Source organism: Daphnia pulicaria, chromosome 4 (genome assembly GCF_021234035.1).
Source record: "Daphnia pulicaria isolate SC F1-1A chromosome 4, SC_F0-13Bv2, whole genome shotgun sequence".
Taxonomy (NCBI): domain Eukaryota; kingdom Metazoa; phylum Arthropoda; class Branchiopoda; order Diplostraca; family Daphniidae; genus Daphnia; species Daphnia pulicaria.
Genome location: NC_060916.1, coordinates 15,183,521 through 15,209,224, shown reverse-complemented (window position 1 = coordinate 15,209,224; position 25,704 = coordinate 15,183,521). Strand labels below are relative to the sequence as shown.

At 41.6% G+C, this 25,704-nt stretch overlaps 5 protein-coding genes and 2 long non-coding RNA genes across 13 annotated transcripts; 2 read left to right on the top strand and 5 right to left on the bottom strand.

Annotated features, from left to right (window-relative positions):
* Positions 1–315: 315 nt before the first annotated feature.
* LOC124338193 lies at positions 316–4,420 on the bottom strand. 2 transcript variants are annotated; one of them, XM_046792271.1, is made up of 5 exons: positions 4,095–4,420; positions 3,737–4,007; positions 2,416–3,672; positions 1,027–2,354; positions 316–969 (listed from the first exon to the last, which is right to left on the bottom strand). In XM_046792271.1, the coding sequence occupies exons 1-5, from the start codon at positions 4,299–4,301 to the stop codon at positions 418–420; spliced, it is 3,615 nt and encodes a 1,204-aa protein (XP_046648227.1). In that variant the 5' UTR covers positions 4,302–4,420; the 3' UTR covers positions 316–417. The 2 variants fall into 2 exon arrangements, with proteins under 2 accessions (XP_046648227.1, XP_046648226.1); XM_046792270.1 differs by having other exon boundaries at positions 316–2,354; positions 4,095–4,419.
* A 253-nt stretch (positions 4,421–4,673) lies between these two features.
* Positions 4,674–7,606, bottom strand: LOC124338255 (F-box-like/WD repeat-containing protein TBL1XR1). Of its 2 annotated transcripts, none has more exons than XM_046792351.1 (11): positions 7,304–7,606; positions 7,038–7,235; positions 6,710–6,939; positions 6,490–6,648; positions 6,172–6,381; positions 6,041–6,112; positions 5,796–5,938; positions 5,470–5,650; positions 5,248–5,388; positions 5,123–5,186; positions 4,674–5,050 (listed from the first exon to the last, which is right to left on the bottom strand). In XM_046792351.1, the coding sequence occupies exons 1-10, from the start codon at positions 7,398–7,400 to the stop codon at positions 5,145–5,147; spliced, it is 1,473 nt and encodes a 490-aa protein (XP_046648307.1). In that variant the 5' UTR covers positions 7,401–7,606; the 3' UTR covers positions 4,674–5,050; positions 5,123–5,144. The 2 variants fall into 2 exon arrangements, with proteins under 2 accessions (XP_046648307.1, XP_046648308.1); XM_046792352.1 differs by having other exon boundaries at positions 7,080–7,235.
* Positions 7,607–7,783: 177 nt separating this feature from the next.
* LOC124338199 lies at positions 7,784–12,415 on the bottom strand. The gene is made up of 10 exons (XM_046792277.1): positions 12,280–12,415; positions 12,100–12,216; positions 11,660–11,813; positions 11,415–11,583; positions 10,477–11,336; positions 9,810–10,410; positions 9,572–9,750; positions 9,014–9,425; positions 8,457–8,971; positions 7,784–8,351 (listed from the first exon to the last, which is right to left on the bottom strand). Exons 2-10 carry the CDS (start codon positions 12,204–12,206, stop codon positions 8,181–8,183), a joined length of 3,168 nt encoding a protein of 1,055 aa, XP_046648233.1. The 5' UTR covers positions 12,207–12,216; positions 12,280–12,415; the 3' UTR covers positions 7,784–8,180.
* LOC124338238 (peroxisome proliferator-activated receptor gamma coactivator 1-alpha-like) lies at positions 12,280–17,422 on the bottom strand. Of its 2 annotated transcripts, none has more exons than XM_046792327.1 (7): positions 17,273–17,422; positions 16,998–17,196; positions 16,807–16,921; positions 15,966–16,741; positions 15,518–15,892; positions 15,295–15,440; positions 12,280–15,225 (listed from the first exon to the last, which is right to left on the bottom strand). In XM_046792327.1, the coding sequence occupies exons 2-7, from the start codon at positions 17,081–17,083 to the stop codon at positions 15,125–15,127; spliced, it is 1,599 nt and encodes a 532-aa protein (XP_046648283.1). In that variant the 5' UTR covers positions 17,084–17,196; positions 17,273–17,422; the 3' UTR covers positions 12,280–15,124. The 2 variants fall into 2 exon arrangements, with proteins under 2 accessions (XP_046648283.1, XP_046648284.1); XM_046792328.1 differs by having other exon boundaries at positions 16,998–17,193; positions 17,273–17,416.
* Positions 17,423–17,519: 97 nt separating this feature from the next.
* On the top strand, positions 17,520–20,383 carry LOC124338372. 4 transcript variants are annotated; one of them, XR_006917749.1, is made up of 7 exons: positions 17,521–17,695; positions 17,767–17,877; positions 18,034–18,169; positions 18,226–18,334; positions 18,394–18,582; positions 19,219–19,376; positions 19,455–19,595. It is a non-coding gene; the product is annotated as an uncharacterized LOC124338372 (long non-coding RNA). The 4 variants fall into 4 exon arrangements; XR_006917751.1 differs by lacking the exon at positions 19,219–19,376 and having other exon boundaries at positions 17,525–17,695; positions 19,455–20,383; XR_006917750.1 differs by lacking the exon at positions 19,455–19,595 and having other exon boundaries at positions 17,526–17,695; positions 19,219–19,446.
* On the bottom strand, positions 18,888–19,551 carry LOC124338408. Its single transcript, XR_006917799.1, has 2 exons — positions 19,440–19,551; positions 18,888–19,373 (listed from the first exon to the last, which is right to left on the bottom strand). It is a non-coding gene; the product is annotated as an uncharacterized LOC124338408 (long non-coding RNA).
* Positions 20,384–21,126: 743 nt separating the features above from the next.
* LOC124338198 (serine/threonine-protein phosphatase 6 regulatory ankyrin repeat subunit B-like) lies at positions 21,127–24,961 on the top strand. Its single transcript, XM_046792276.1, has 2 exons — positions 21,127–21,334; positions 21,660–24,961. The coding sequence occupies exon 2, from the start codon at positions 21,725–21,727 to the stop codon at positions 24,893–24,895; it is 3,171 nt and encodes a 1,056-aa protein (XP_046648232.1). The 5' UTR covers positions 21,127–21,334; positions 21,660–21,724; the 3' UTR covers positions 24,896–24,961.
* Positions 24,962–25,704: the final 743 nt, after the last annotated feature.

Below are 25,704 nucleotides of genomic sequence, written 5' to 3'. Positions count from 1 at the left end.
GTACGATTTTTTTTACAGAAAAGTTACTGTGTGTTGTTATTACTGAGGTTTCCCACATTGTTTAACAAAAATATGCTTTCTTGTAAATATTATCGTGACTAGATTGTAGATATAGCGAGATGTACAGAGATAACTAATTAAAATATTCTTTTATATGCGTCATGCATTGGTATTTTTTAAATTTTTGGTTCAACATCCATGTGCAGGACCTCTAAAAGTAAAAGCCTTATTAAATAATTATTGTTGTTTTGACATGACTATAATTCGATTCAACAAATTTCACATACGCGTACTGGAACAATAAGATTTAAAAAAAATTTTTACCAAAAATTGTAATTCTTAATTTTTATCACACATTATACAATATGACAATAAAAACATAGTAATGCAAGTTTTCTTTACGCAACTGCGAAAAACTCAAACACTTAAATCAACAACATCAATTTCTTGTCTGCAACGTTTAGCAGGAGAAAAAATCAAAATATCATCATCCGAACTTGAACCGGTTACAACTGACGGTTTGATTACAACATTGGATAGGATGCGATCGTTAAGGTTTTGCCAAAGTTCCATGAATTTGTCAAATTTCTCTTTAAATGAACGATACGCTTTCAAAATATTCAGATAGACATTGATGTGATAGCTGCGATTTTTAGTCACGCTGCAATGAACCGATTTCTTACCGATCGGCGTAATAGTAACATTAAATCCATGTTTGGATTCTTCCAGCAAACTGTCGGCGAAAAGGCGAGCTTCTTTCACAGTGGTAAAGTACTGAGACATACTCTTAAGGGGAGAGCGGGAAAATTCTTCCAACTCGGGATGACCGTTAACAACGGCATTCGGTTGCTTCCACGTGAATTTCGGCTCCTTCCAGGATTTCGATCGTTCAACCCATCCTTCCGCGATGCGAACAAAAGCTGCAAAAGCAGATGGCGAGTCAACTAGCCCTTGTTGAATCTCGACACTCTGTAAGATACAAGTCATAAAAGTTAGTATGCAACTCTTTTTTGCCAACATAGAAACCTTGGTTGAAAACAGCTCCCACAACTGGTCATCTTCCATCCACAAAAGACACCGGAATACATTTTCAACTTCATCTTTCTTCACGACCGATACAAAATCACGGTCGAAAAAAAGCTTGCACAGATCTCGATACCAAACGAAGCAATTCGTGAATTGCTTGATGTTTGTTTGCGACTCGGAGTCGGACAAATAGAGGTCCAGTACGAGTTGCATGAGTTGAGGAAGCGGTAGTTTGGATAAAAGATGCTGGAGAACTGTGCCGTTGTCGGTCATCATACCAAATCGATTCTTCTCGGCAAGAAAGAAGAGCTTGACACATTCGAATATTTGCGAATTCGACACTTCCCCTTTGTCTGGGCTAGAAGAATCCAATAATCGGCAGATACAAACGATCCAGACACTGACGAGAGTGGTGCAAGTGTCCAAAACAATCAACTTGGAAGTAGAGTCCAATCCATCCCAGATGCCTGAAGAGTAGATGAGATCATCGAATAACTCGTACTTGAATTTATTGTCCCACGATCCCGTTATTTCATACGAACTGACTTGCTCCAAGAAAGATCGCAACAGCAGTTTGTCTTCTGATCTATTCAAATATTGAACAGCTTCCAGGATCGACTCTCGGCGTAACATGTCGGGGACTTGATTTGCCTTCATTCGGGAAACCACGACCTTGGATATAAAACGAAGGATTCCAATTGTAGGCGGCTGCTCGTTGGAGTTGAGGAGATCGACCATAACGTCTAAAAGTTGTTGAATCTCCAGTTGATCCAATAACGGTTGTACTGTAGACATGTACTTTGAGTCAACAGGGTAGGAATTGCTCTCCAAACGTCCAATAAACTTCAGGCACGATAAAAGTTCAGGTAAAAATGCTTCGCCTGGAGTAGTGTTCTGTCTTCTGAGGGTTGATGCCGGCTCGTCCCGTAGCAAGATCAATTGATACATGGCCAGCACTGATAATGTAGACTTGCCTAACTCAGATGATGTAGCCAATTCCCAGATGACAGGAGATGAAATAAGTATCTCCAATAAATTCTTCTTGGAAAAATTATCATCAAAGTCGATGACTGGAGCTCGAAAAATGTCAGAGAACAAAGATTGAAGCCTCTCGGCGTGACCAAGTCGAATGTAGCAGCTAACGCATGTGTCGAGATGTTGGTGGATGTTGGCGAACGAGGAGGCGATTAAATTTCCAACTTCCTTAGCTCCTTCGGTGCAATTAACTTCCAGTAAATATTTCAGTAAATAAACCGTGGGGATAAATTGCTGGGTAATACGATGAGGAGAAATCATTCGCTTGATGAGCTCGGCAATATCCCTCCAACCTAGTTTAAACAACATACAAAATAAGAAATGTGAATTATAAAAGTTGGAATAAATATTTACCGAATAGACACTGAAATTTTGAGATTGCCAGGGCCACTTGTTCGTTCTGAATCCCTTCAAAGTTCTCGGAATTGTTACCGATTCCTTTTTGGTCTTCAGGGAAATCCAATCCGAGCAATTTCAGGAGAGCGAGTCCTTCTTCGCGAGCTTCTAAACGGATACACATACGGAGCAATCTCAAAGTGAGTTCGCCCTTTTCCATACCTGCTCTGACCCACAACATTCGAGGATCGGCAGAACCAAGGGCGATTACATTTTTCAAATCTCGTGTGACATTCTGTCGGACATCATCTATCGATTCAGGAAGGGCTAAATTTAAGGAAATCTCCATCCGGTCTAGAAGAGAATTTAATCCAAAGGAACAGCTGATGCGGAAAGATTCTTCTTTGGGCCAAATGACTAAAACACGACGAAAGAAATGCTGCTCTTCAATTTGATTTTCGCATTTGTCATCTCCGATAAAAATCACTTCCAGTCTGTCCGGTTTGTCTAATGTCAAGAGATTCCGAATGGGTCCAACACACTGATGGTCCGGGTTTAACTTGATGTTGTAGTCTGTTGAAATATTTTCAGAATCCTTCCAACTTGAAACTGCAATTAGACGATCTGTTTTGGCAACACTATTCGACCCATCGTTTGATTTGATTTTGTCCAGCAATCGAAAACGCTTGTGGGTTACTGTTGCAATATGCACGTCGATAAACGGACAATTGAGAAGTAGTTGCGCCAAAATGAAGTCGTTTCCTCGAAGACGATGAAACGGAACGTCTTTTTCGCCATACTGTTCCTCCAACACGAAAAAGAAGACATCTTGCATCAATGTTTTTTCAGAGTACAGTGACAGATAGGGTTCCTCTTCGTGACGTAAACAATTATTAGCAGAGTCATCGAGCTCAATTTTTGATGGAATCTGGAGTGAATCGTCCATCAGGTTTCTATTAAAGGTGCTATTCGGAATCCAGTGCTTCAAAACTTCTTGAATCTCATTCAAGCCATGTAGAAAAAGGGGGAAGTTATGGGGTATTTCAGTCTTCGGGTTTTTCCAAATGAGGTTGAAAACAAGTCTTAATATGGAGCCTTGTGTGACGGGCTCCACGGAATGCTCGCAGCAGTTGTAGAAGGACAAGAGGTAGAAACGCTCATCGCTTCTTTGATGGGTCTCTATAACTTTTCTTCTTCCATTATATTCCACCTTGGAACCTCCACCTTCATGACCTCCTTCAACAGGTAATTGAAGAATCACCGTACCAAAAGTTCCTTTGAAGAAAATAGAATAACTACCAATTAAAAATGCATTAACTATGATAAACTGTAAATATACCACAATGTTTGGGATCACAGACTATTTCTTTGTAATGGCCGCCAGCTTCATATAACAATAATTTAGTCAGCTTGATTTCTACATCTATAACATCAACAGGTAGCTGTAGATGGCATCCAACAATTGACCAGATGTCATAACTCTCATGTGTTGAAAAGAGCACTTTCGGCAATGTTATCTCCTTTGCTAATCTTAAAGAGTTTTCGAGAGGAATGCTGCATCCTCTTCCATAAGATAACTCCCCGGAAACTGTTTTTAGTTTGTCAATATCCTACATTAGAAAGATTTGAATAATGATTAAGTTTGTATAACAATAAAGAGTGTACATGTGAATTTAACTTTAATAAAACATCCTTACCTGTAGAGATACAGGAATTTGGACTTCACCAAGTGTTTCAATGTGGACGGTAGAATTGAGAAGTGCAGTATCAGGCAATTGCATTCCCCATGCAAAATCAAGCAATAAATCGTTTTCATGTACACTGACTGCATCAGCTAACCATCCCCTATCGACAATTCCTTTTCTAATGGGCTTAGAAAACTCTTTAATGTCTGAAACTGCCATAGTTCTTCAACAAATATTTTAATACCAAGCAAGCAAAATATGGAAATTCAGCCAACACAAACTAGAAACTACGTCACGCCATTAGGCTGATGTGTATGGGTTGGGAAAATCAGGGTAAACACTAAACAGAAACATCCAAAGCTAAGCGCGTCACATGTCGTATGGTGGCGCCACGCGTCGTATGCTAAAAGCATTTTTTAGTTTTTTACGGATTTATTCCGTTTCCCTAATCCCTATAAATTTTTATGTTTTTTTGTTTTACGTTTCTCTAACTCGTTCAGCATCTCCTAGAGTGGATAAGAAGAGTTAAAGTGTCAAACCAAAAAATACATTTAAAAACCATCAGAAATTTGAGATACTGTTGTACGATCATGAATTTTCCTGGTCAAATTTTATTCAATGTAAGGCCATGCGCAAAGTTCCATTTAACTTGAATAAGACAAGACAACAAATTTAAATTTCAAGATAAAACAGGAATTAACGCATCGGAGCAAGCTAAAAAAATCCAACCAAAGAGTGTGACGCAAACATGAATGTTTGATATACATTCATTGGTAATCTTGGTAAAAGGAAGACAACAAAACTTTACTGGATTAAAAAATTAACGAATAAGGTGGTTAAATTAAGACGGACACGAGCTTTCCTACGGATCACGAACGACGTCTCGTTTCTCGTAGTGAACTTTAAGAAGAAAACACCCAGACAAATAATCCAGAGATCTGAAGAATCCAAGAGGAGACTTCGCCGAACTTGAATCAAAATAACGTTGTCATTAAAATTCAGACTTTAACGCGGATTCATTAACCAAGTATTCGGCTTACCCAGATTTAATTTTGATTCGCTTTAGTCTGTCGGGTTGGGTATGGCGCCCTCAAGAAGTTGGATCTGAATTTCAAACAAAATGATTCCTGTCTTGACTTTTGACAAACTAAAGACACGATATTACCTCATTTCCGGAGTGATATGTATTGCCAGCCAATTTGTAAGTGGCGACTACAGACGGGTCCGAATACATCCAAGACATGAGAGGCCGGTTTTCATCCCCCTCTACAGCATTAAGTAGACAGCTGAAAACCGGCAACCAAGTCTAAATTGAATGTACATTTAAAAAAAGGGTAAAGTTCAAATTCCATGGAAATTTTATTACAAGAAGATTAATGATGCTTACTTTGGTTGACCAGATAACGATTCTCGAAATATCATTAATTGAGGCTAAGAATCGACCATCGGATGAGAAGGAGAGCGCATGTATTGGACAATCGTAGGAATTTTCCCTCAGCATTGTTTGCCTTTTGGCTATGTCGTTTTCCAAGGGATTCCAGACAACAGTTAATCCATTACTCAATCCACTGCACACAAATAAATGTGAATAATTAATATTAAAAAAGTTCCTAAAAGTAGCCTTAAAGTTTGATGACATGGCTGTTTGTTAGTATCCCCAAAACATTCAAATAAATGCAAAATCTTAAAAAAGGAAATTTGTGCATTCCCTACCAAACCAAGGTTCTATTTTCGATAGCATTTCTTGCAAATGAAGTTCCACCTCCAATTCTTACTGCAGGAAGCCAACCCAAAGTATTACAAGAGGAAGCAAACTGCACGCTGTGGACAGGAAATACGCTGTTCTTAGACCAAATCTGTGGAAACGGATTAAAATAAAAAGATTGGGTGGATGAAAACGAGTTAAACATATAATAGTTAAAAGAAAAAAAATAAACAGATTCAAATTACAAATATACCTGTTCGCATCTGTTGGATGCCCCAGCCAATAACTGCAACCTTTCATTCCATGCGAGGTCAGTTATTTCCCCCTTTAAAAACAAAATAAAATTTAGATCACAATAAAAACTAAATACGAATGCTATGTCACCTCCTGCCTGAACTTCTGACTAACTCGGTAGGTACGAACAGGTAGGCTTTCGATAATTTCGCAAATTTCAATTAAACCACTGCTAAAACCGACAGCAACTTGGTTGTTAGCCACCCATTTTATTACAGTGATGTGTTGACGCCCATCAATTGTGCAAAAAAGATTGTTCGCCTCTCCGCTTGTGCTCCATATCAAAACATTTGTATAATTCTGAAAGAATGTTATATTATCAACGAAATTTTCAAAGCACTCCAAACAAAGACTTCAATTCACCTTGCAACTGAAAACTAGGTTAATTAGAAAAGAATTTTTACTTACAATATCAAGAGATGCAAGCAAATCAGGTCTAAATGGATTCCAAACCATTATTTCTAACCCACTGCAATGTTTTATTTTGAAAAGAACATCTCCATTTGGATAGTTCCAAACAACAATGGTACCATCTGCACATCCAGCAGCCAACTGAGTTCCATTTGCCTGAAATACACAGAATATCCAGTAGAATTAAAACTTAAACAAATTAAATTGAAAGACTTACATTCCATTCTAAGGTTGACACTTGTTTCGGAATTTGAGAATGAAGTCCAAATCGGTTACTTTCAATCCAATTTGAAAATGGAGTGCCAAAACTTTCAGCTTTAAACAACAATACTTCCTTTAAATACCCAGCAAAGGCAAGAATGGGAAGCTTTGGATGGAAAAGACTGATGCAGTATCCCCCAATTTCATCTGCAGCCATTATTGTCCTCTTTCTTTCGTTGAATTTAACTGCATTATAGAAATTAAAATTCAAGTCACAGTAAAATTCAAAATTGTACTTTGGCAAAAAGTTTTCTTTTAATGGTTCCGTATTAATTTCTACCAACCATTCTGTATGTCAATCTGTTGATGTACTTCTTCCAATGTTCCTGGTTGTTGCGTCCACTGTGTATTGTTTCTAAGAATCATCAGCTTTGTGTGATTTTCCAATAGTAACAGAAACCCATCCTCGGTCACTCTGGTTCCATCTTCCTCGAGTACTACTACAATATTTTCATCTACACCCAAGTTGAAGAGTGTTCTAGCTATAAAGCGTACAAGTGTTTTTGTTTTAGTACTTCATTTCCATGACATTGAATGATTTGATCAATACTTTTACAAATAACTTCTGCAACACTTTCAACTCCAACACCATACTGGACTCGTCGATCGTGACTTATTAGTCTAAAGGGTTTCTTCACGGCGTCCATAATGTAAAGACAATAGTTGCGAATTGGATAATTTTCGAGAAATCAAGTAATTAAATTTTTTTAAAAATCAAGATTTGCCAGAAAAAAAGCACACAACCAGCATGCAGCACGCTTTAGATGACTTGGAAGTTGGAACGAAACCAAAAAACCAACCATGCGTTTGTGCACGCTGTGACTGTCGAGCACGCTATGCAATGGTTTTCATCGAAAAGCAGACGACAAAAAGCATGCCAAATGGCGACTTACACGACGTTGCCAAAAACCTTTTTTCCTTGCTGGCTTGAATTTTGAATTCCAGTTCAACAATTCTCAAGCGCTTTCGAAGAATTCGAACACTAATTAACACACACTTTTGCGATTCAGATTGATTGCTGACATAGCCATTGTAAACGGAACGGTTTTTATATTTCTGCAGACAGTTGAATATGTGTTTGTAGGATGAATTGGAATCAAAGTCTTTTAAAAAACAAAATCAAATTGCGGGATAACATGAAACTTCCAACGTTCCAAGCGCGTTTTACTTTAATTAATATGGATTTTTATCATGGCTGCATTTTCCTTTCGTAATGATATAAATATTAAAAAGAGATAAATATTGTATACTTAGTTTCGGGGGTTTGGATCAACTGGGAGGGATTACAAATGTTAAGAGAGGGGCTAGGAGATATAATTAGTTTTTTCACGTATGATTGTTTCCTTTTTCAATCAAAATTGGTTGACACCGCTTCCATCATTCATCTTTCCAAATTAACTTTCGTATTTTTTGTTTTTATGCCCTTTTTATTCTTCAGGATGGACGTAACGGCCGACCATGAGGAGGAGACCGGTGGGATTGTGACGGACGGCGTAGAGGAATGCCCGGTTGAAACTGAGGCGCTGCACCGGGTGAGTCTCTTCAGCTGTGGCACGTTCCATCCTGCCGGACTTTTTGTATCCTCCAACCTCAGTCGTCTAAAAAAATGATTCAAATTGTCATTAATTAAAGAGAGACAAATATAATAAACAACCAAAGGAATCAGAATTTGCAATCAATCGTCAGTTATTATCTGTCGTCACCTTTTTAGTCGTTTGTTTGTTGTTGTTGGGTTTTTTGGCAACAACAACAGCAGCCGATTGCTGTTGTTTGTGGATTAGGAGAGGGCACGGGGTTTTGGGCGTGGTCTTTGGCTTAGCCGTCACCCTTTTGGCAGGGGGCAACGCTGTCGTCGTGGTTTCCACCGGTTCTGGAGTGACAGTGGTAGTTGTTACCGGTTTCTTGGTGGTAGTCGTTACCGGTTTCTTGGTGGTAGCAACCGGTTTCTTGGTGGTACCCACGGGCTTCTTGGTAGTAGGCACCGGTTTTTTGGTGGTAGAAGAAGGCACGGGTTTCTTGGTCGACTGTTGGACGTTGGGTCTGGGTCGAGTGAAAGCCGTTGAAGGTGTAGTAGGTTTCTTGGTTGTTGTGCTAACAGCCGCCGGTTTCTTGCTCGACTGTTGCTGCTGGACATTGGGGCGTGGTCGAGTTGTTGTACTGGGTTTAGTGGTGGGTTTGGTGGTCGGCTTTTGCTGCTGGACATTGGGGCGTGGTCGAGTTGTCGTACTGGGTTTAGTGGTGGGTCGGCTGGTGGGCCGAGTTGTAGTACTTGGGCGAGTGGTGGGTTTGGTTGTGGGTTTAGGGGTGGGTCGAGTGGCCGTTATTAGGGGTTTGGAAGTCGATTGTTTGACCACCGGTTTACTTGTCGGTTTATTCTGTGCATAGGATTGCTTGATAACGACAGGCTTCACCGGTGGTTCGGCCACTGGTTTAGCGGTCGGTTTGGCTGCAGGTTTAGGAGCTGGATTCTTGATCAAGGAGGCGGCCACGGGTTTGGCCACAGGTTTACTGGTCACTGGTTTAATCGCTGCGGGTTTAGCTGCTGGTTTAGCTGCTGGTTTAGCAGCGGGTTTAGCAGCGGGTTTAGGCGCTGGTTTGGGGATCGAAGGAGCGGGATTTTTCCCAGCCACTGCAGCTGGTTTGCCCTTGGTATTCAGTTGCTGTTGGGTTTTCTGTCAACGAGTCATCACAAGTCGAGAAATGTTTGGTAAGCAATTTCGTCAGTTAATTGGCGGTTAGTTTAATTTCTGTCAGTTTTGTCTATTCAATTTGTGACGAGTTGAGATTGAATTGAACACATAAAACCGATTGGACTTACTTTGATGTGGGCTGTCATGGCGTCCGCCACGGCTTTCTCGATGGCCTCCTGGCAAGGAGCTTTGACCGTCACCTGAACTTTGGTCGGTTTGGCCTTGTTGGCTTCCTTGCCCTTGTTGTTGTTGGGTTTGGCACCCATCTTCTTCTTGGCATCGGCGCTTCGCCCAGTGATTTCATCACCTACAATTCAATTCGAATTTTAGACAAACGGAGAAATCCAATTGAAATTCGGTAATTACCTCCGGCCAGAGTGGCGACGGATGAAATGTTGAGGCGGGCCATCTGGATGACGTCGCTCAGGTAAAGTGGTTTAGCGGCCGAGATGGCGCTAAAGTCGGCCTTCTTCTTGTCGAACAGCGAAGCCAAACGACCGCCGTCGGCCGTCTGGATGGATTCCGTCAAGTTGATCCGGCTCGAGTCGAACAATTTCGGCATCTCCACGACGAGATGGTGCGGCTTAGTCTGACGCAACAGGTGGTCCCATCCGTCATCTTGGCTGGCCAGACGAGCTTCCAGCGAGGACAGACCCGATCCGCCGGCCGAGAATTTGCTGGAAGATCCGGGCATGACCAAAACGAGGCTGAGGTGTCCGGCCTGGTCCAGGGCGTCGCTGGAGGCCCAGGCAGGAGCCTCGCCTTCGCGGACCGCGTGCAGGGGAACGGCAACGGCGGTGGCGTCCATTTCCGCGTTGTATCCAGCGTAAAAGTGTCCGGCCGTGCGGATGGTGGGAACGGCGACCAATTTGCGTCCGGCAGCCACTTGGACCGACGATGGCAAGTTCAAGAATTGAAGATACTCTTCCTCTTGGTCGGCTGAGACGGTCGAACTCGGCCAGGCCACCTGGAAATAATCCGAATAAATTACAGAAACGATCCTGAATGGGATTAACAAACTAAATCAACTGACATTGAGAGTAGCGGTGGAGACGATTCCGAATGGCGAACGGAGTTCGTCGTCCTGGGCGACTTGCTGAAGATTGTCCCTGGCCACCAACTGCCTGGCCTCTGTCAAGTTGTTGGTGGTGATGGCTCCGTAGAGAGTGTCCAGTCGGGCCTTGAAAACATCCTGGACTTTGCCTCTCTTCTCGTCGACGTAGACCGTGTGCGACTGGCCAAACTGGAAGTGCTCGCTCAGGTCAAAGTCCTTGGCCACTTGCTGCAGGTGCAGGTGCGGATTGCGGGAGGTCAGGCTGTCCAGGCCGAGGGCGTTGTCGATAGCCTCGGCAGAAGAGCCCCTGGCGCCCAGAAAACTGATGCCCAGGGCGGATGTCAAAGCCAGCGGGGAGAAGACTTGATTGTCCTCGACGGATCGGCCCTTGATGGACTTGTTCCACACCTGCCAGGCGATCTTGTTGCTGGACACGGTCAAGTCGATCAGCTCCTGATCCTGGGCCTGGTTGGTGGCCAACAGGCCGATGCTACCCTTGGGCAACGGCTCGAAAACGGCAGCCGGATGGTCGTGCTCGTGGTGGTGGTGCTCACCGTGGTGCTCTCCGTGATGGGCACCGTGATGGTCCCCGTGATGGGCACCGTGATGGTCCCCGTGATGGTCCCCGTGATGGTCCCCGTGATGGGCAGCGTGATGATCTCCGTGATGTTCGTCGTGGTGATGATCTTGTCTTTGATCGGCGGTGTAAGAAACGGCCGAGTCCAGTGCGGAATCGACGACGGAAGGAGTCGACTCTTCCGGCGACACTTCGGTCGATTCCGGCAACAGGACAATATCGGTTTGAGCTTCGCTGGCCACAACTGGAACGACAACTTCATCTGCAACAATTACAGTTAGAGAAATTAAAACAAATTATTGAACCGGTGCCAATGAAAAATGGCGCAAGAATTTCTCACCTGCTGGAGGGGCCTGCGCTTGAACGACGACGACCTTTTCCGGCTGGAAATGTTGTTGCTCGTGCTGGGCCATCTCCGAGGCCATGATGGACCTGACGCTGGAAATGACGTCAGACACGCCCACTTTGGACGTGGGGATGGCCGGCAGCATCACCGTTTCCATCAGGCGCTTTAAATGATTAAAAAAGAAATTTAGGCGCCAATTTCAAAAAAGTTTGAAAATAATTATATAATATCAAACTAACCTTGCCACCTTCCAGGGAGATGATGTCAGAGTCGGCCGGACTGTCGGCCTGACGGGCGAGCAGAGTGCGGATCTCTGGAAGAGTCAACAGTTGCTGGGCCATATCGCCACGACCGTCCGGGACGTAAACTTCATATTTGGCATTACTGTCCTCACTACAACAACAACAAAAAATGTTTAAATTTTATTACAATAAGTTTAAACACATCGTAAAATAAAAACAAATGTCGACAGTTTATCGACACCGTGAAACAAAAAACAAAAGAAATAACAGTTAAGGGCATTTTTGCCGCTTTTGTGGTTAGCGGTCATAACCATAAAATGTGAAACGTAACGAGCTGCTAGTTGGCCGTCCATTGGGACAAAACAACAACAAATACACAGGGGGATGTTGTTGCTCCCCCCGCTTAATGGCGGAACCCCGAAATTTATTTTTGTCACCTGATGGCATGGCCGGGCAATTCTTGGGCATGGGGACGGCCTTGTCCGCCGCTGATCAGCAGGCAGCACAAGAGGAACAAAGTGCTCACTTTGACGGTAATCCTCATTTCAGTTTTTCTGGAATACAATTTGAATTAAAAATTTGAATTTGAATTTAAAATAAAAAGGGGGAAGACTCACCTGTTGATTGGGCAGCACAAACTTAAATGTTTTTTAAATATAATTGAATTTTGAGTGAGAAGAAGTAGAGGAAGATGAGATTGGCTGGAGCGCGAGGTGAGTTTTATAGTCTCAGACTAGTCGGCTAGTGGCTGGACCAAGACTGAGGAGGTGAACGTTCGGACGCTTGGCTTTTGGAGGCTTTGGCAAGCCCAAGTCACCCACCCACCTCCTCCTTCTTTCAACCCTCCCCTATTCCTCCCACCGGAGAATAGTCGACCGAGCAGAGAGTAACACGCACGCACCAGGTGTGTGGTGGTGGTGGTGTCTATACGCCTTCCCACCCAAAAGATATTCCTCTCTTGAGTTGTTCGGGTCCACACATCATCGAACGGGCAAATAACAAAAGAACCATTTTTCTCATCGCCAAAAAACATTTCGTCCGCTAATTCCAGTTGAAGGAAAAGTCACACCGCAAACTGGCCCTTTTTCAAAAACAAAATTCATATTGAGATGGACGTTTTTGTGATCGGTAAATCTTATTTTCTCTTTTCTGATTAGCAATAAGACGATTAAGCCAAAAATGAGTTCAACATTTCTTCGGTTGGCCGCTTTTCTTTTCTTAACCGACTTTTTTTCAAAAGACCACAAATTACGTATTATCACGCCAACCTGAAATTTAATAAAAAAGAATAATAAATTTAACCAGCCATTTCGGTCGTCAAAAACCATCAAAGCAAATCAAAAACTTGTCCACAATTGATTTCAAATAAAAATGTATCGAGAAAATAAAGAACTTGCACACAGAAAGGGTTCAACAAACTTTCGCTTCTTCTTCTTTTGTTCGGGATTCTATGTAAAGCTTGTACCTTTGTTATTGTTCCCCTCTTCTTCTTCTTCCCTGACCGTTGATTGACATTGAATTCTTCCTCCTTCTTCCATTCTTCTTGTAAATCTTAATAATAAAAATATTCCGGGTCTATAAATCTCGCCGACTCATCACTTTTCCTTTTTTCGTGGCCTTTGGCGGCAGCGGGTGATGTTATCACGCCAGACTTTTGAAAAACCCCCACCACCACCGCGACCAGTTCCATCATCTCATCCGCAGCGCATAATAATTCGGTGCAATTCACCTTGAAGGCATTCTACACGTGTAGAGAAAGAACGAACGTTTCTTTCTACACAAGAATAAAAATGAATAAATGAGGCGATCGGAATTTGGTTTTCCAAGCTGCGGCAGTCGATCGGCAGTTGTTGCGTAACCGGTTATTCACACTAGGCGAAAAATGACATTTCCTCGAATTTTTTCGCTAAGCGATTAGAGTAAGAAATTCCAAGCGCATCTTTTTTCTTTTAGCGGTACGTTACGTCAATGGACGGAACTTCTTTTTGTGCGAAAAAAAGAAGGAAAAATTGAACGAAACGGGGTCGCCATTGAATTCAATTTTCTCTTTTTTTTTTTCTTTTAATACAAAGCTCGTTAAAGAAGGCGGTTTACACCACACACAAACAAATGTTCCACTAAACTAAAAGAGGAAAAAAAAAATAAACTCGCAAAGATAAATTACCCGCAAGAATAAATTCGTGTTGAACAATTTGCTGCTAATACGGAACCGGGGTTCAACGGGAACTCCCACCTTCTTCTTATTCTTTTTTCGGTTAGCCTACAACCATCGAAAGAATAACAACACACCCCCCTCCAAACAGGAACAAATTGGACGACACTCTACAAAAGGTGGAGGTTACATCGTTGCGGTAGAAATTGTTAACCACTTCCGCCAGCTATTAAATAAGGAGAAAGAAAAAAAGAACCCCATCAGAGGACACATTGATAAGAGTCTTGTAACATATTTGCCCCCATTTAGATTAAAGATGACTTGATACTCTCAAGAGTCTAGACTCGGTCACCAGGCAGAGAAGAAACGCAATTTAAACCTCGACCGAAAATTTTTAATAGCCGATTCACGTGCTCCACTTGCTTCTAACGTGTAAAGTGGGAAAATTTACAAAGAAGAAGAAGAAAGAAAACGGTAGAGAGGGGGGCCTATTTTGCTAGACGATCTCAATTGGGTCAATCGCGTGGTATCTGTGTCTCTGTGCAACATTCGCCCCATGTTATCAATAGAAAAACAACCGAAAAAGTTTCTTTTGTGCTTCACACTTTGAAACGATCAACAACTTCCTTGAGTGTATTTTGTATGACGCCCGATTTTCATCCCACACACACACACACACATTTGACCTGTATTAATTTTTTCCTCTGAAAATTGTTTTGTTTTCAAAAGAAAAGAATTTCCGACTTCTACTTTTTCAAACGTTTTTGAAAATCAAATTTCCAACCCAGAAGTTCAAATTTCACATTCTTACATCACACAAGTTAAATTTCATTCAATTAGCCCCAAAACTAAATTCAAAATTATGTTAGTTGATTTTACCCCATTGGCCGCGGTTGCCATTCGTCGCAACAGAAGAAAGAGAAAGAAAAAAAATAATAATAACAAAAAGGGTCAATTTTGCTTTGAAAAATGTAAAGCGGGAAAAAGAAAAGAAGAAGAGATAGGCACTTTGGGACTGAATAATGTGACTGCACTAAACTAAACCACGAAACCATTTGTTTTCTGAATCATTCCAAAAAAAGAAATGGAGGGACAAGACGAACGTTTTACACACTAAGATTTTTGTTTGGTTGTTATGCCCCCCGTCTGTGTTTTGTGTGGTGACAACAAAATAAAGAGGGAAGCGCTGATTGATTTTTCGTGTGATGACGGAAACAATATTTGAAAAATGAGGGAGAGATAAGAGAGAAAAGAAATAGAAAAAAGATAATTTCGCTTAGAAGGTAGAAATAATTACTAGTAGCCCAGTGTCAAGAGCAAGGACGGCGAGTCAGTTGAACCTTGACGGCCCTCAACAGTGTCTCGAAATCAACATCGTTGGCCTTGGAACGCCCGTCATCGTCCACCGCATCTGGAAATTGATTCACATTCGTGAAATAAAAGAAAAACCTCAAAATGATTTTTGAATTTTGTGGTCTACCTAAATCGGCGTAAGTCTCTTTACAGAATGCCCGTCGGCCACCAAAACTCAAATCGTATTTAGGCAAATGCGGGTCGTCGTTGCCGTGTTCCACCGCTTCGTAGGCGTCCACTTTATACGAAAAAGTAACGAACCCGTAATTATCCCTGCAAAAGTCCCAAAATTGGAGTTGATCAATTTTCCGGAAGGTGAGTATTTATTAGACAAAATTTGAAATTTTTACCCGCGCTCCCGAAAGTGCAGACTAATGTCGACAACGGGACCAAACGGTTCGAACCGTTGGCGGAGATCCGACCGTGTGGTGCCGTCGGCCAATTTCCCCACGTAAATCACGCGCCGCTCCTCAATCTGTCGTTGACGCTCTGATTGTTGTTGGTGTTGCTGGCGCCTCTCTCGGTGGCTCCGATCGCCGTAACCCCCACGGCTGCTACTTAATCGCGGCGGAGGCGTCGGCGTCCGTCGTCTTCGCCCCGTCCGTCTCCGACTGCTGGTGTGTCGGATTTTGCGGTTCCACGAAGAAGACGACGACGAAGAATTGGAAGACGATCGCCTTCTTCTCCGGCCGCGACGGTGTGACGGAGAACGCGATCTCGAACGGCTAGAAATTCATTTTCATCAAAGAAATTTTTAATTCAATCCATTTTATAATTTTTAATTCAATTTGATTTCACCTAGAGTAAGACGACGCCGAACTGGAGCGGCATCGTCTGCTGGACGACGACTGTGATGAGTAGGAGCGGGTCGGCGAGCGGGACGACCTGATCCTTCGTGACTTGACTGAGGCAACTTCTGGTTGTTGTTGTTTCTTGTGTTTCTCTTTCACCTCTTCTTCCTCCACTTCTCCTTCTTCCGGTTCATCTTTGACCAGCGCAGATTCTTTGGCTTGATGCGGTTTCACATAACATTGCTGTTTATCGATTTGATCGGCCTTGACCCGAATCTTTTCATCTTTTTGCTCATTGGCTTCCTGTTGTTGGAGGATTTGTTGATCTTGTTCTTCCTGTTCCTGTTTTATCTGCTGTTGTTGTTGCTGTTGTTGCTCTTCTTCTTCTTGCATTTGCTGCAATTGTTTCTCGCGGCGCGTTCGGTACTCGGCCAAGTTGAGTTTCTTTTTACCTGGTTGACCTACAGACCCACAAGCGCTGTCGCTCGTCGTTGCTGCATCGAGCGGGGCCATGTCCGTGATGTAGGCCGGCAACTTATTAAAGACTAGCTGCGAAGCGGGAGGCATCCACGGAGCTGATCGAGACGATGCCAATGCCGTATAATAGGATGGCAAACGGTCGTGGAGCTCATCCACATTGCTGCTCCAATCTATACTGTTGCTCCAATCTGCATTGCTGTTGTTGCTGTGGCTGGACCCAACGGCACCAGGATAATGAGACCAACCCAATTGACTGGGATTGTCTATTTGAATAAGTCTCACCAGTTCCTCACCATCAGAGCTCTGTAATAAAAATGGTTGCTTTGTTTAGAAATGAGCGTAATTATCAGTTGACTAAAAAAACTCACCTCTAATGCACCGAAATTTAGTTCCCACTCATCAACCATGCGGTGAATCTCAGACAGGTCTTCCTCATCAAGCTCCAAGAACGAGCTATCAAATCTATCCAGGTTCAAGTCCATGCTGCACCAACAGAAAAGTATGAAAATGTTGAGAAACGAGGCATGGCAAAACTTGCCAGAAAGTAGTGTGGGCTCACTTGTTTAGCTGATCAGTCTGAAAATCACCGTTTCCACCACTCGCACAACCTTGATCATAATCATTGATGCAAACTGCTTCCTCCATCACAATTAAATATCAGAATATCCAAATGACTGGATCACACATACAAAACAGTAGACGAGAGTATAGTATATAGGCAGTGAATTTGGCAACGAGTCTCGATCGCTTCGTACCTGCTGCAAACGAGAAAATATTAGACATCAACAGTTTGCATTAATTTTACCAGCTCCAGACATAATTTTGAATTTATACCCTAATAATGACTTGATACGAGACACGATGACACTGAGCACTTGAAGAAAAAATTGTTTCAATACAATTGATTGATGTATTTGTTCTTTTTATTCTTCAAGCAGTTGCACACACTCGACAATGTGACTAACTTTCCTGCTCACGTGTTAAACTGCAGACATTTTTATCACCTACGTGCTTCTTAGTCTGAGTCCTAGATGGCGCTGATGTTTGTTTTGACGCGTTACAAAAAAATCCAACGTCACAAGCAATCAACAAACAAAATCTCACACGCCACTTACGTACGAACGCAAAAGTTATGCAAGCATAAAGCCAGTACGTAGTATATTTGTATTTACTTGTTGAACCTGTGTTATCAATCGCAGATGGAATACGACCAGCAACTGCAATTTGTCAGTGACGTTTTCAAAATGCTGAAAATGTGTAAGTTGCCCTATACTAAAATTCGTTTTCTTTTCAAGGTTTTCAATTTTCATTCAGACATTTCTTTCTAGGGAATAGTGGGTCAAGGTTGGAAAGATAAGGAAACTATACAAATGTAACAGAAGGTCTTGCCACATTTGCATCACAGATGCCATGCATGTCTTATGGCTACTTAAAGAAAGGTATGATAACCTTGAGTCCTTGACGGCTAATCTAATATTCATATTTAATTAAGATAACTTTAACTGTGCAAGTGGTGTATCTATTTTTTTCGAAATGAAAATTTGTATTGTTTCACATTGACAGAAACATTTTAAAAGTATACCTTAAATTTGCAGATATGCAGGTATAGATGTGTCGAATACTCGAATCGACGCAGATAGAAAAAACATCAACGTCGCCATGTAAAAGTCTGGCAAAGTTTTTTCGCGCCTTCGATCATATATTGATTAGCTAAATTCAATCGTCTGACAAGTAGGTTGAATTCAACACCATAATTCTAATTATCATCGCATTCAATTTCTGTTAAGACAGATGACGAGACCTACATCTTCTAGCGGCAGCATATGTCGGGTACAATGACGAAACCCGAAGACCAATTCCTTGTTAGTCTCCATTTGTTTTGTGTTGTGTCTCAAGGTAATTTACATATACATAAAACATTATATTTGTGCAGACTAAGAATCTCTTTTCGCTAGGACAAAAGGAACAAAATCAAGTGCCCTGTCAGCCGAAAAGTGCACTCGGGAGGTATTTCCACATTGACAGACAGATACCAATCGCTGAAGCTAAATGGAGAAGAACACAGCCGAGATGGAACTTTGTCTGGAAAGTGAAGGCCACCCAAAGCAGAAGTTCACGAGGAGGCATTCAATCTGGAAGGTTAGGTGAGTTGCTTGATATTTGGCGTTGATTGTAGTCCATGTAAAATAATGGCACTGCCGATCCATTGAAGATATTCTAGTTACTGCTGCGGCTCATTTTTCCCTGTTAGTCCATTTTTTCTTTTTAACTAAATTACTGCATTCAATTCACTCTGGAACTTGGAAGTGTTACGTGATCTCAGCCATAATGAAGCTATCTAGATATTGTCAAAATTTCAGATTAATAAACATCACACTCACAGCTATATTTTAACTTGTTGAATTAATTATTCCTAATTTTAAAGATTTATTTATTAGGAAACCATGCATTCACTTGATCACCGTCTTGTTATTTATTGAGAATAATAATTGGACACTGTCGGGGATTAAGGTCATTAGAGTAGTGGTGGGAGCGTCCGGTGGTCTGTCTATAACAATTAGATATTTACGCAAGAATGACGTCTACCACAAATAAGCTGCTGACTGCTGTAGTACTGTAAATTGAAACCCCATAAAATAGACTTTGGGTTGAGGACGGTCAGTTCGTTCGCTTAACGGTAAAGAAACGTACGCAACGACGAAGAATTGAGTTCGTGGTGTGCATGTCCGTCGGTCTTGGTCAATCTCAAAGGGTGTTACATATTCTTCGTTCCAATAAAGATTGCAAGTATCTGCTGGATGGATGCTGGCGTGTATAAATAAGAGGACAGGCGACTCTATTCATCAGTTGAATTTCAGTTGAATCGACAGCAGCACCAAGTTGTTTCTTTCGTGTAGTTTTTACAAAGCGCTTGAAGATGGTTTACTGCTACATTCTGGTGAGAGTGCATCAACAATTGTAGAATCAGTCAGTAATTGAAATGGTAATTAATCGTTCGTACTTGTTTGTTATGTAGATGATTGGTTTGGCAGTGATGAGAACAGTGAAGATGGCCTGGAGTGTGGATACTGCTCACCCATCGCTCTTTTGTTACGTCGATGGCCCAGCCGAACAAGAATTCGATTATTTCCAATTCACCCAAACGTTATTCGTCCACCAGCAAATCGGAATAACTCTCTGGATAAGAACGTTTACGTTATTCTGTCTTCATTTCAGCGCATTTGATTCTCAATTTTATTCCACTCCTGCCTACCGTCTGCGACATTTCTTTCCGTATTCGTCCATTTCGCACGCAAGTTTATTGCGTCGACAATCAACAACGATTTATCTACACTGGTTGGTCAGACGTTACGCACCGATGTGATGAAGCTAAAATCCTATTAATATTTGAACACTGCAAGCAAGTCGGCGATCTGTACATAGCAAATGAACAAAGGCACAAATATGGATGCCATGATTCGGGCTTTTTAAAAAATTGTATTGTTTTTTTCCCCGGTGCTATTTCACGACAGACATGCCCTCTTCCCACGAAAGGAAGTGATTCTAATGGCAATGTGATCATAGTGAAATCACCCTGGCTAATAAGCGCCAACAAGAATAACTGTCTGTAGGCCCTATATCATTTGAAGTATAGGCCGATACGGGCCGATACAGCGCCCGGCTTATTCTGTAAACGTGAAATGCCACTTTAATTGTTTTCCTTTAATTGTACATGTTCAAAAAAAAAAAACCTATGCTGTAAAACTTCAATAAGTTTGTTAATGCGCTGCATTAAACAACAAAAATGCCACACGTGGACTCATAGGATATTTGAGTCAGAAAATAAAACTAATAAACATCAGAATGAAAAACATGTCAACCGTTGTTATTCCCTCTCTAATTCTCTACCGACTACCCACGTTCAAATTTGAACTTGGCGGGGAAACATCAGGGCTTGTTGTAGAACGTAGACGTATGGATGGCAAAGAACAGGAAAGGTGAGACCTGATTCGTCAACTGCATTTACAGATTTCAGCTGTTTCGGCGTTACATTGTGCGCATCGCAGTTCTGTTCAATCAATAACAGTAACTGTACCACCTAAGATCAAATTTCACGGTCTCAGTTGTCTTGCCCGCATCTATGGCCTTGAATATTTCCTTCCGGAAAGCGGTTGATCTTATCCAACCCTCTAAGAAAAAAAAACAAAGAAATCCGCCCAAGACACGCGTTCTGTAAATGGAACCAGGAATAAGACGCGATACTATCCCGCGAAGAATTTTTACCGGAGCACATTTTTGCCAGTTTAATGGGCGTATGGGCCTAGTGCTAGTGGCGATTTAAAAAAAAAAACAAGAACAGTCAAAAGAACAAAATTGACAAAAATAACCTAACCAATGTTTAAAGACGCGAAAGATTTTGACGGAACAACATCTGGCATAACAACAAAGGCATCTGGCAGCCTTTGCTACACAACACAACGGAAACTGGGCGTCTAATGGCTCTGGAGTCTGGAAAAGAGGTCGAAGGAAATAGTTACGCAATACAATTTTTAATATCTTCAACCACAACTAATATTTTTGATAAATGCAATCCCAATTCCGGCACACTTTCAGCAGAAACCCTTAGGGATTTTAATAAACACAGCGCCAGCGATAACGCTTTATCAACTAATAAAACTAAAATCTTTGAGCGTTTGAGACGACGCGAGAGAAGAGTTTTGACTTTGAGCGGGAGTCAAATAACATATTCCTTCAGCACAAGGAAGGAAACAGCCACACGGGCTGCTGGACTTGATGACGAAAGTCATCAATAAATTTGGTTCATGCGAGAATTAACTGATCAAAAGCCCATCAGACAACACACACCATTCTCAAAGTGTATTACACATTCGGCCAACAAAATTCATTGATCGCACGGTGAGTCGAAACTATCATCGAATATGTTTTAATCCTTAGATATTTCTATTCCAATAACTCTGATTAATAATTTGAATTGACTAGGCTATACGCTGACGAATTTGAACTTGTTTTATTTCATTTAATGTTTGCTTGATATTTCTGCTCAGCTTTTGTATGCTTAGATAAAACTAAACACAAGTTCCAGTACGTTAAACTCATATGGTTTAAGATTTAGTCTGTTCTTCTATTCCTTAAAAACTTTCGGACACTACAACACAACCCTTTATTAACACTGAAAGCAGCAGCTGTTCAAGGAATATATACTTTTCTCTTTCTTTCTCAGGTGTCACCGAAATTATTCCAAAAACAAAAACCAAAATCAAAACCAAATTTAGTTAAAGCAAAGAAATGTGGAGTTCGGGTTCTACTTCGTCGGACCTCGCCAAGGGGAAAGAGTTCGTTAAAAATTTGTTGTACGTACAGCACGTCGACAAGGAAAAGGACACGACCAGTGAAATACCCGAGCTATTTCTCCTCGATTACATTTTACAAGACAAGAGTGATGGCGGCAGTAGTTCCCTGTACAGCAGACGAGATTGTCATTTGAATGTCACGTCAAATTCAGCAAGCCAACCCAATTCAAATTTGGATATTTTGAAATCAGCTCTGAAAAATCGTTTGCTGGAAGTGTCCGTCTACTCGAATCCGCTGCCCATCCGCACCCCGTTGGAGAGGTACAGCGTCAGAAATGCGTTAAACATACCTAGCCTTCCATCGCTATCCGATGTCGCTATTCACGCGTTTGTTGTCTTCAAAACGATGGATACTACAGATGGTAGTAATAAAATCATCAATTGGTGGTCAATTGAAAAAAATGGCAGGTACATCATCTTGCAACAGTCGCTATACTTTAAAGAAGTGAGCGAGAGCGTTTACGACGTTGAAAGGAGAAAAACTGTAAGAAGACTTGGGCCGGTGAAGGAACTGACTAAGGCTTATGTTAACAACAGATGGCTCAAAGGATTGTTTGCATCTATTTGGGACACCGATCAGCTCAACCAACCATACCATCTCTTCACCTCCAACTGCCAAATCTTTGCATCTTTCATCTTTGAAAATACCAACGACGAAGGGAAAAAGTGGTCGACGTTGATAAGCGGAATCGTGGACAGTTTCGGCCGTAAGAAAGAAACAATTCGACCAGTAATCGATGCAAACACAATCAAATACCACCGGGTAGTGCAGGATAGCAAGTACCCTATCTACAAGGCACTCATCGAGAAAGAAGATTTGCCTGAATTGAAAGATCTTTTGGCCAATTACGGGACGGAATCCATCAACGAAAGAGACTCTCAAGGCTACACTCTGCTCGAATGGGCCCAAGCGTTTACAAGACGAGATGTCAAAATGCATTTGTTAGAGAAAGGCGCCGTTGAGTCGGAGCTGTTCCATCGCAATGTATTTTTTATAGCTCTGCAATATTGGAATTACAAGAAAAAGGACAACAACAACCTGAAAGAATGTGTGGAGCTTGACTACACCGACGTGAATCAAACTGGTGACACGGCTGTACACTTGGCCCTGCATGGCGCAAAATGGCCAATCGTTAAGAGAATTCTGAGTGAAAATTACGCCAATTCAGTCAATTCCTTGGGTGAAATACCACTTCACATAGCTGCCAAATCAAAAGGTAAAATTGGTTTATTCAAAAAGATTTTAAATCAAACCAAGTCCGAAAGTGTCGACAAAGTCGACAAAGACGGATTTACTCCACTACATTGGGCAATTTTCGTCAACCCGTTGCGTAGCGACAAAATCAAATTGTTGTTAGATAAAGGAGCAAACATAAACGCACAGGACACTAGTGGTGGCAATACCCCCCTTCATTTTGCATTGATGTTACAGTCGATTACTGTGACCGAAATCCTGTTGAAATACATTTCAAAGAATGTGGGTGACAATAAATTCTTGGACGTTAATATCCAGAATAACGATGAGCAAACAGCGCTTCACTGGGCTGCTGCATGGCCAGATATTCCAGTTGATTTGTTCAAACTTATTTTAGGGAAATCCACAGACATCAACGCACAAGACAACAATAAAGACACTCCTCTCCACGCAGCATTAATGGGAAAATCAAAAACTGCAACAAAACAACTACTGAAACTCCAAGCGGTGGACGTCAATAAAACGAATATTGACAAAAAGACAGCAACTCATCTTGCTGCTTTATGGTCAGATATACCAGAAAAGCTCTTCAAATTAATTTTAGAAAAATCGGCCGATATAAACGCATCATCAGATTGTGTTGCCAGCTATTGCCGAAATTGCCACCGAACACCTTTACACATGGCGTTAGGAAGCAAATCGGCAGTGGCAACGAGGGAACTTCTCAAGCACGTGAAGCTATTAGATGGCAAATATGTGGAGGATGTGGATGTTAACGCCAAGGATGGTCACGAACAGACTGCACTATATTGGGCTGCAATGTGGGCGCAGATTCCAATAGAATTGTTCACAATAATTCTGAATAAGTCCATCGATATAAACGCAAAGAGCAAGTGTGAAAACACCCCTCTGAGTATAGCACTATGGAGTAAATCTGAAACAGCGACAAGACAACTGCTGAAGCACATCAAATGGGTCGATGGCAAGTATTTAGAAGATGTGGACGTTGATATCAAGTTAGGCGAAGGGGATATCGCACTACATCTCGCTGCTCAATGGACGGATATTCCAGGCGATCTATTCAAATGGATACTACAAAAATCCACTAATGTCAACGCTCAAAACAAACACGGAAATACTCCTCTGCATTTCGCGTTGTGGTACAAATCGAAAACCGCAACCGAGGAACTACTGAAATGCGATAACCTGGATGCTAACGCGAAGGGTTTTTTTAACAATGCGACAGCACTACATTTGGCTACTTCATGGCCAGATATTCCCCGACATTGTTTCCGCACAATCTTGGAAAAAACCGCCGACATCAATGCAACAAATATTCACGGAGAATCTCCTCTTTTATTAGCGTTAGTGAACCAATCAGTAATTGCATCTGAAGAACTTCTGGGTCGTCTTTTATTGGAAGGACAAGTTTCTGGCATAAGCGCAGAAATTAACCTAATCGGCGCTACAAGAAACGAATATGATGCTACTGCTCTTCATTACGCTGTGCGGTGGCCAGATATCCCAGAAGATATTTTCAAGAAAGTTCTACATCAGTCGATTGACATCAACGCAAAAACCAAATGTGGGGATACTCCTCTTCACTCTGCGCTGTTTTACAAATCGAAAACTGCAACGGAACAGCTACTGAAACATGTCAAATGTGTAGACGGCAGAGAAATGGAAGATGTCGATGTCAACATCAAATGGTTGAAAGGTAACGCAGCCCTTCATTTGGCCGTTCGATGGTCAGATATTCCACTCGATTTGCTCAAGGGAATTCTTGAAAAAACAACAGATGTCAACGCTCCAAACGATGACGGAGAAACACCATTAAATTTAGCTGATGAATGCAAGTTGAATAAAGAAGCATTTAAATTGCTTCAGCATCGCGTTGATTCTACTGTGTAACAAAGAATCAGAATACACTGAGATATCGAACTGCAAAAGTGCTCCGTAATTTAATTTGAGTATTTGCAGTTTCCAGAGACTTGTGAAAATTGACTGACGGTATAACCTTGTCAAGACGAAGAGTTAAACATTTCGAGCAGAGTAAGTAGAGTAGTGAATTAATGCTGGCTCCCATTACAAGTAGAAAGTTATCAAATAAAACAAAATTTAATAAGTAAATAAGCTGCGCCATATCACCAATGCGTAATGGCAAAGAACGGGAAAGTTGAGAAATGATTCGTTAATTACATTACATTAATTTCCACCAGTGATTTTTACAGATTATCCCAATTCAAGGGATTCACGCCTATCAAACGGAAAACAGAATCAACGAAGTGATCATCCGACCGGCTTCACGCTTCACCCAATTAACTATTCCCATTTCATATGCCGATACGGCAAAGGCAAACGCGTAAATAATTGACTGTTTTCAACCGAGCAGTTATTGTTTGTTTTTGTCGTAGTCTTTGCCCGCACATATTCTGATGGATTAAGTAAGGTCCTAAACTTCAACCAATTAATTTACACATCTTCGTCAAACCCTTTTATACCTTCAATAATAGACAGCCAATTTGAAATTAAGGGGAATTAAATCCGACGAAAAATGGGCGGGCCTATCTGGATAGTTGCACTCAATTTCAAAAGGTTATTGCAAAATGAAAATAATTCCATAGTAAAATTTCGGTGTGACATTGTGCGCACCACAGTTGTGTTAAATAAATAACTAACTGTAAATAGATAAAATAAAAGTTGCAACACCAAGACAAAAA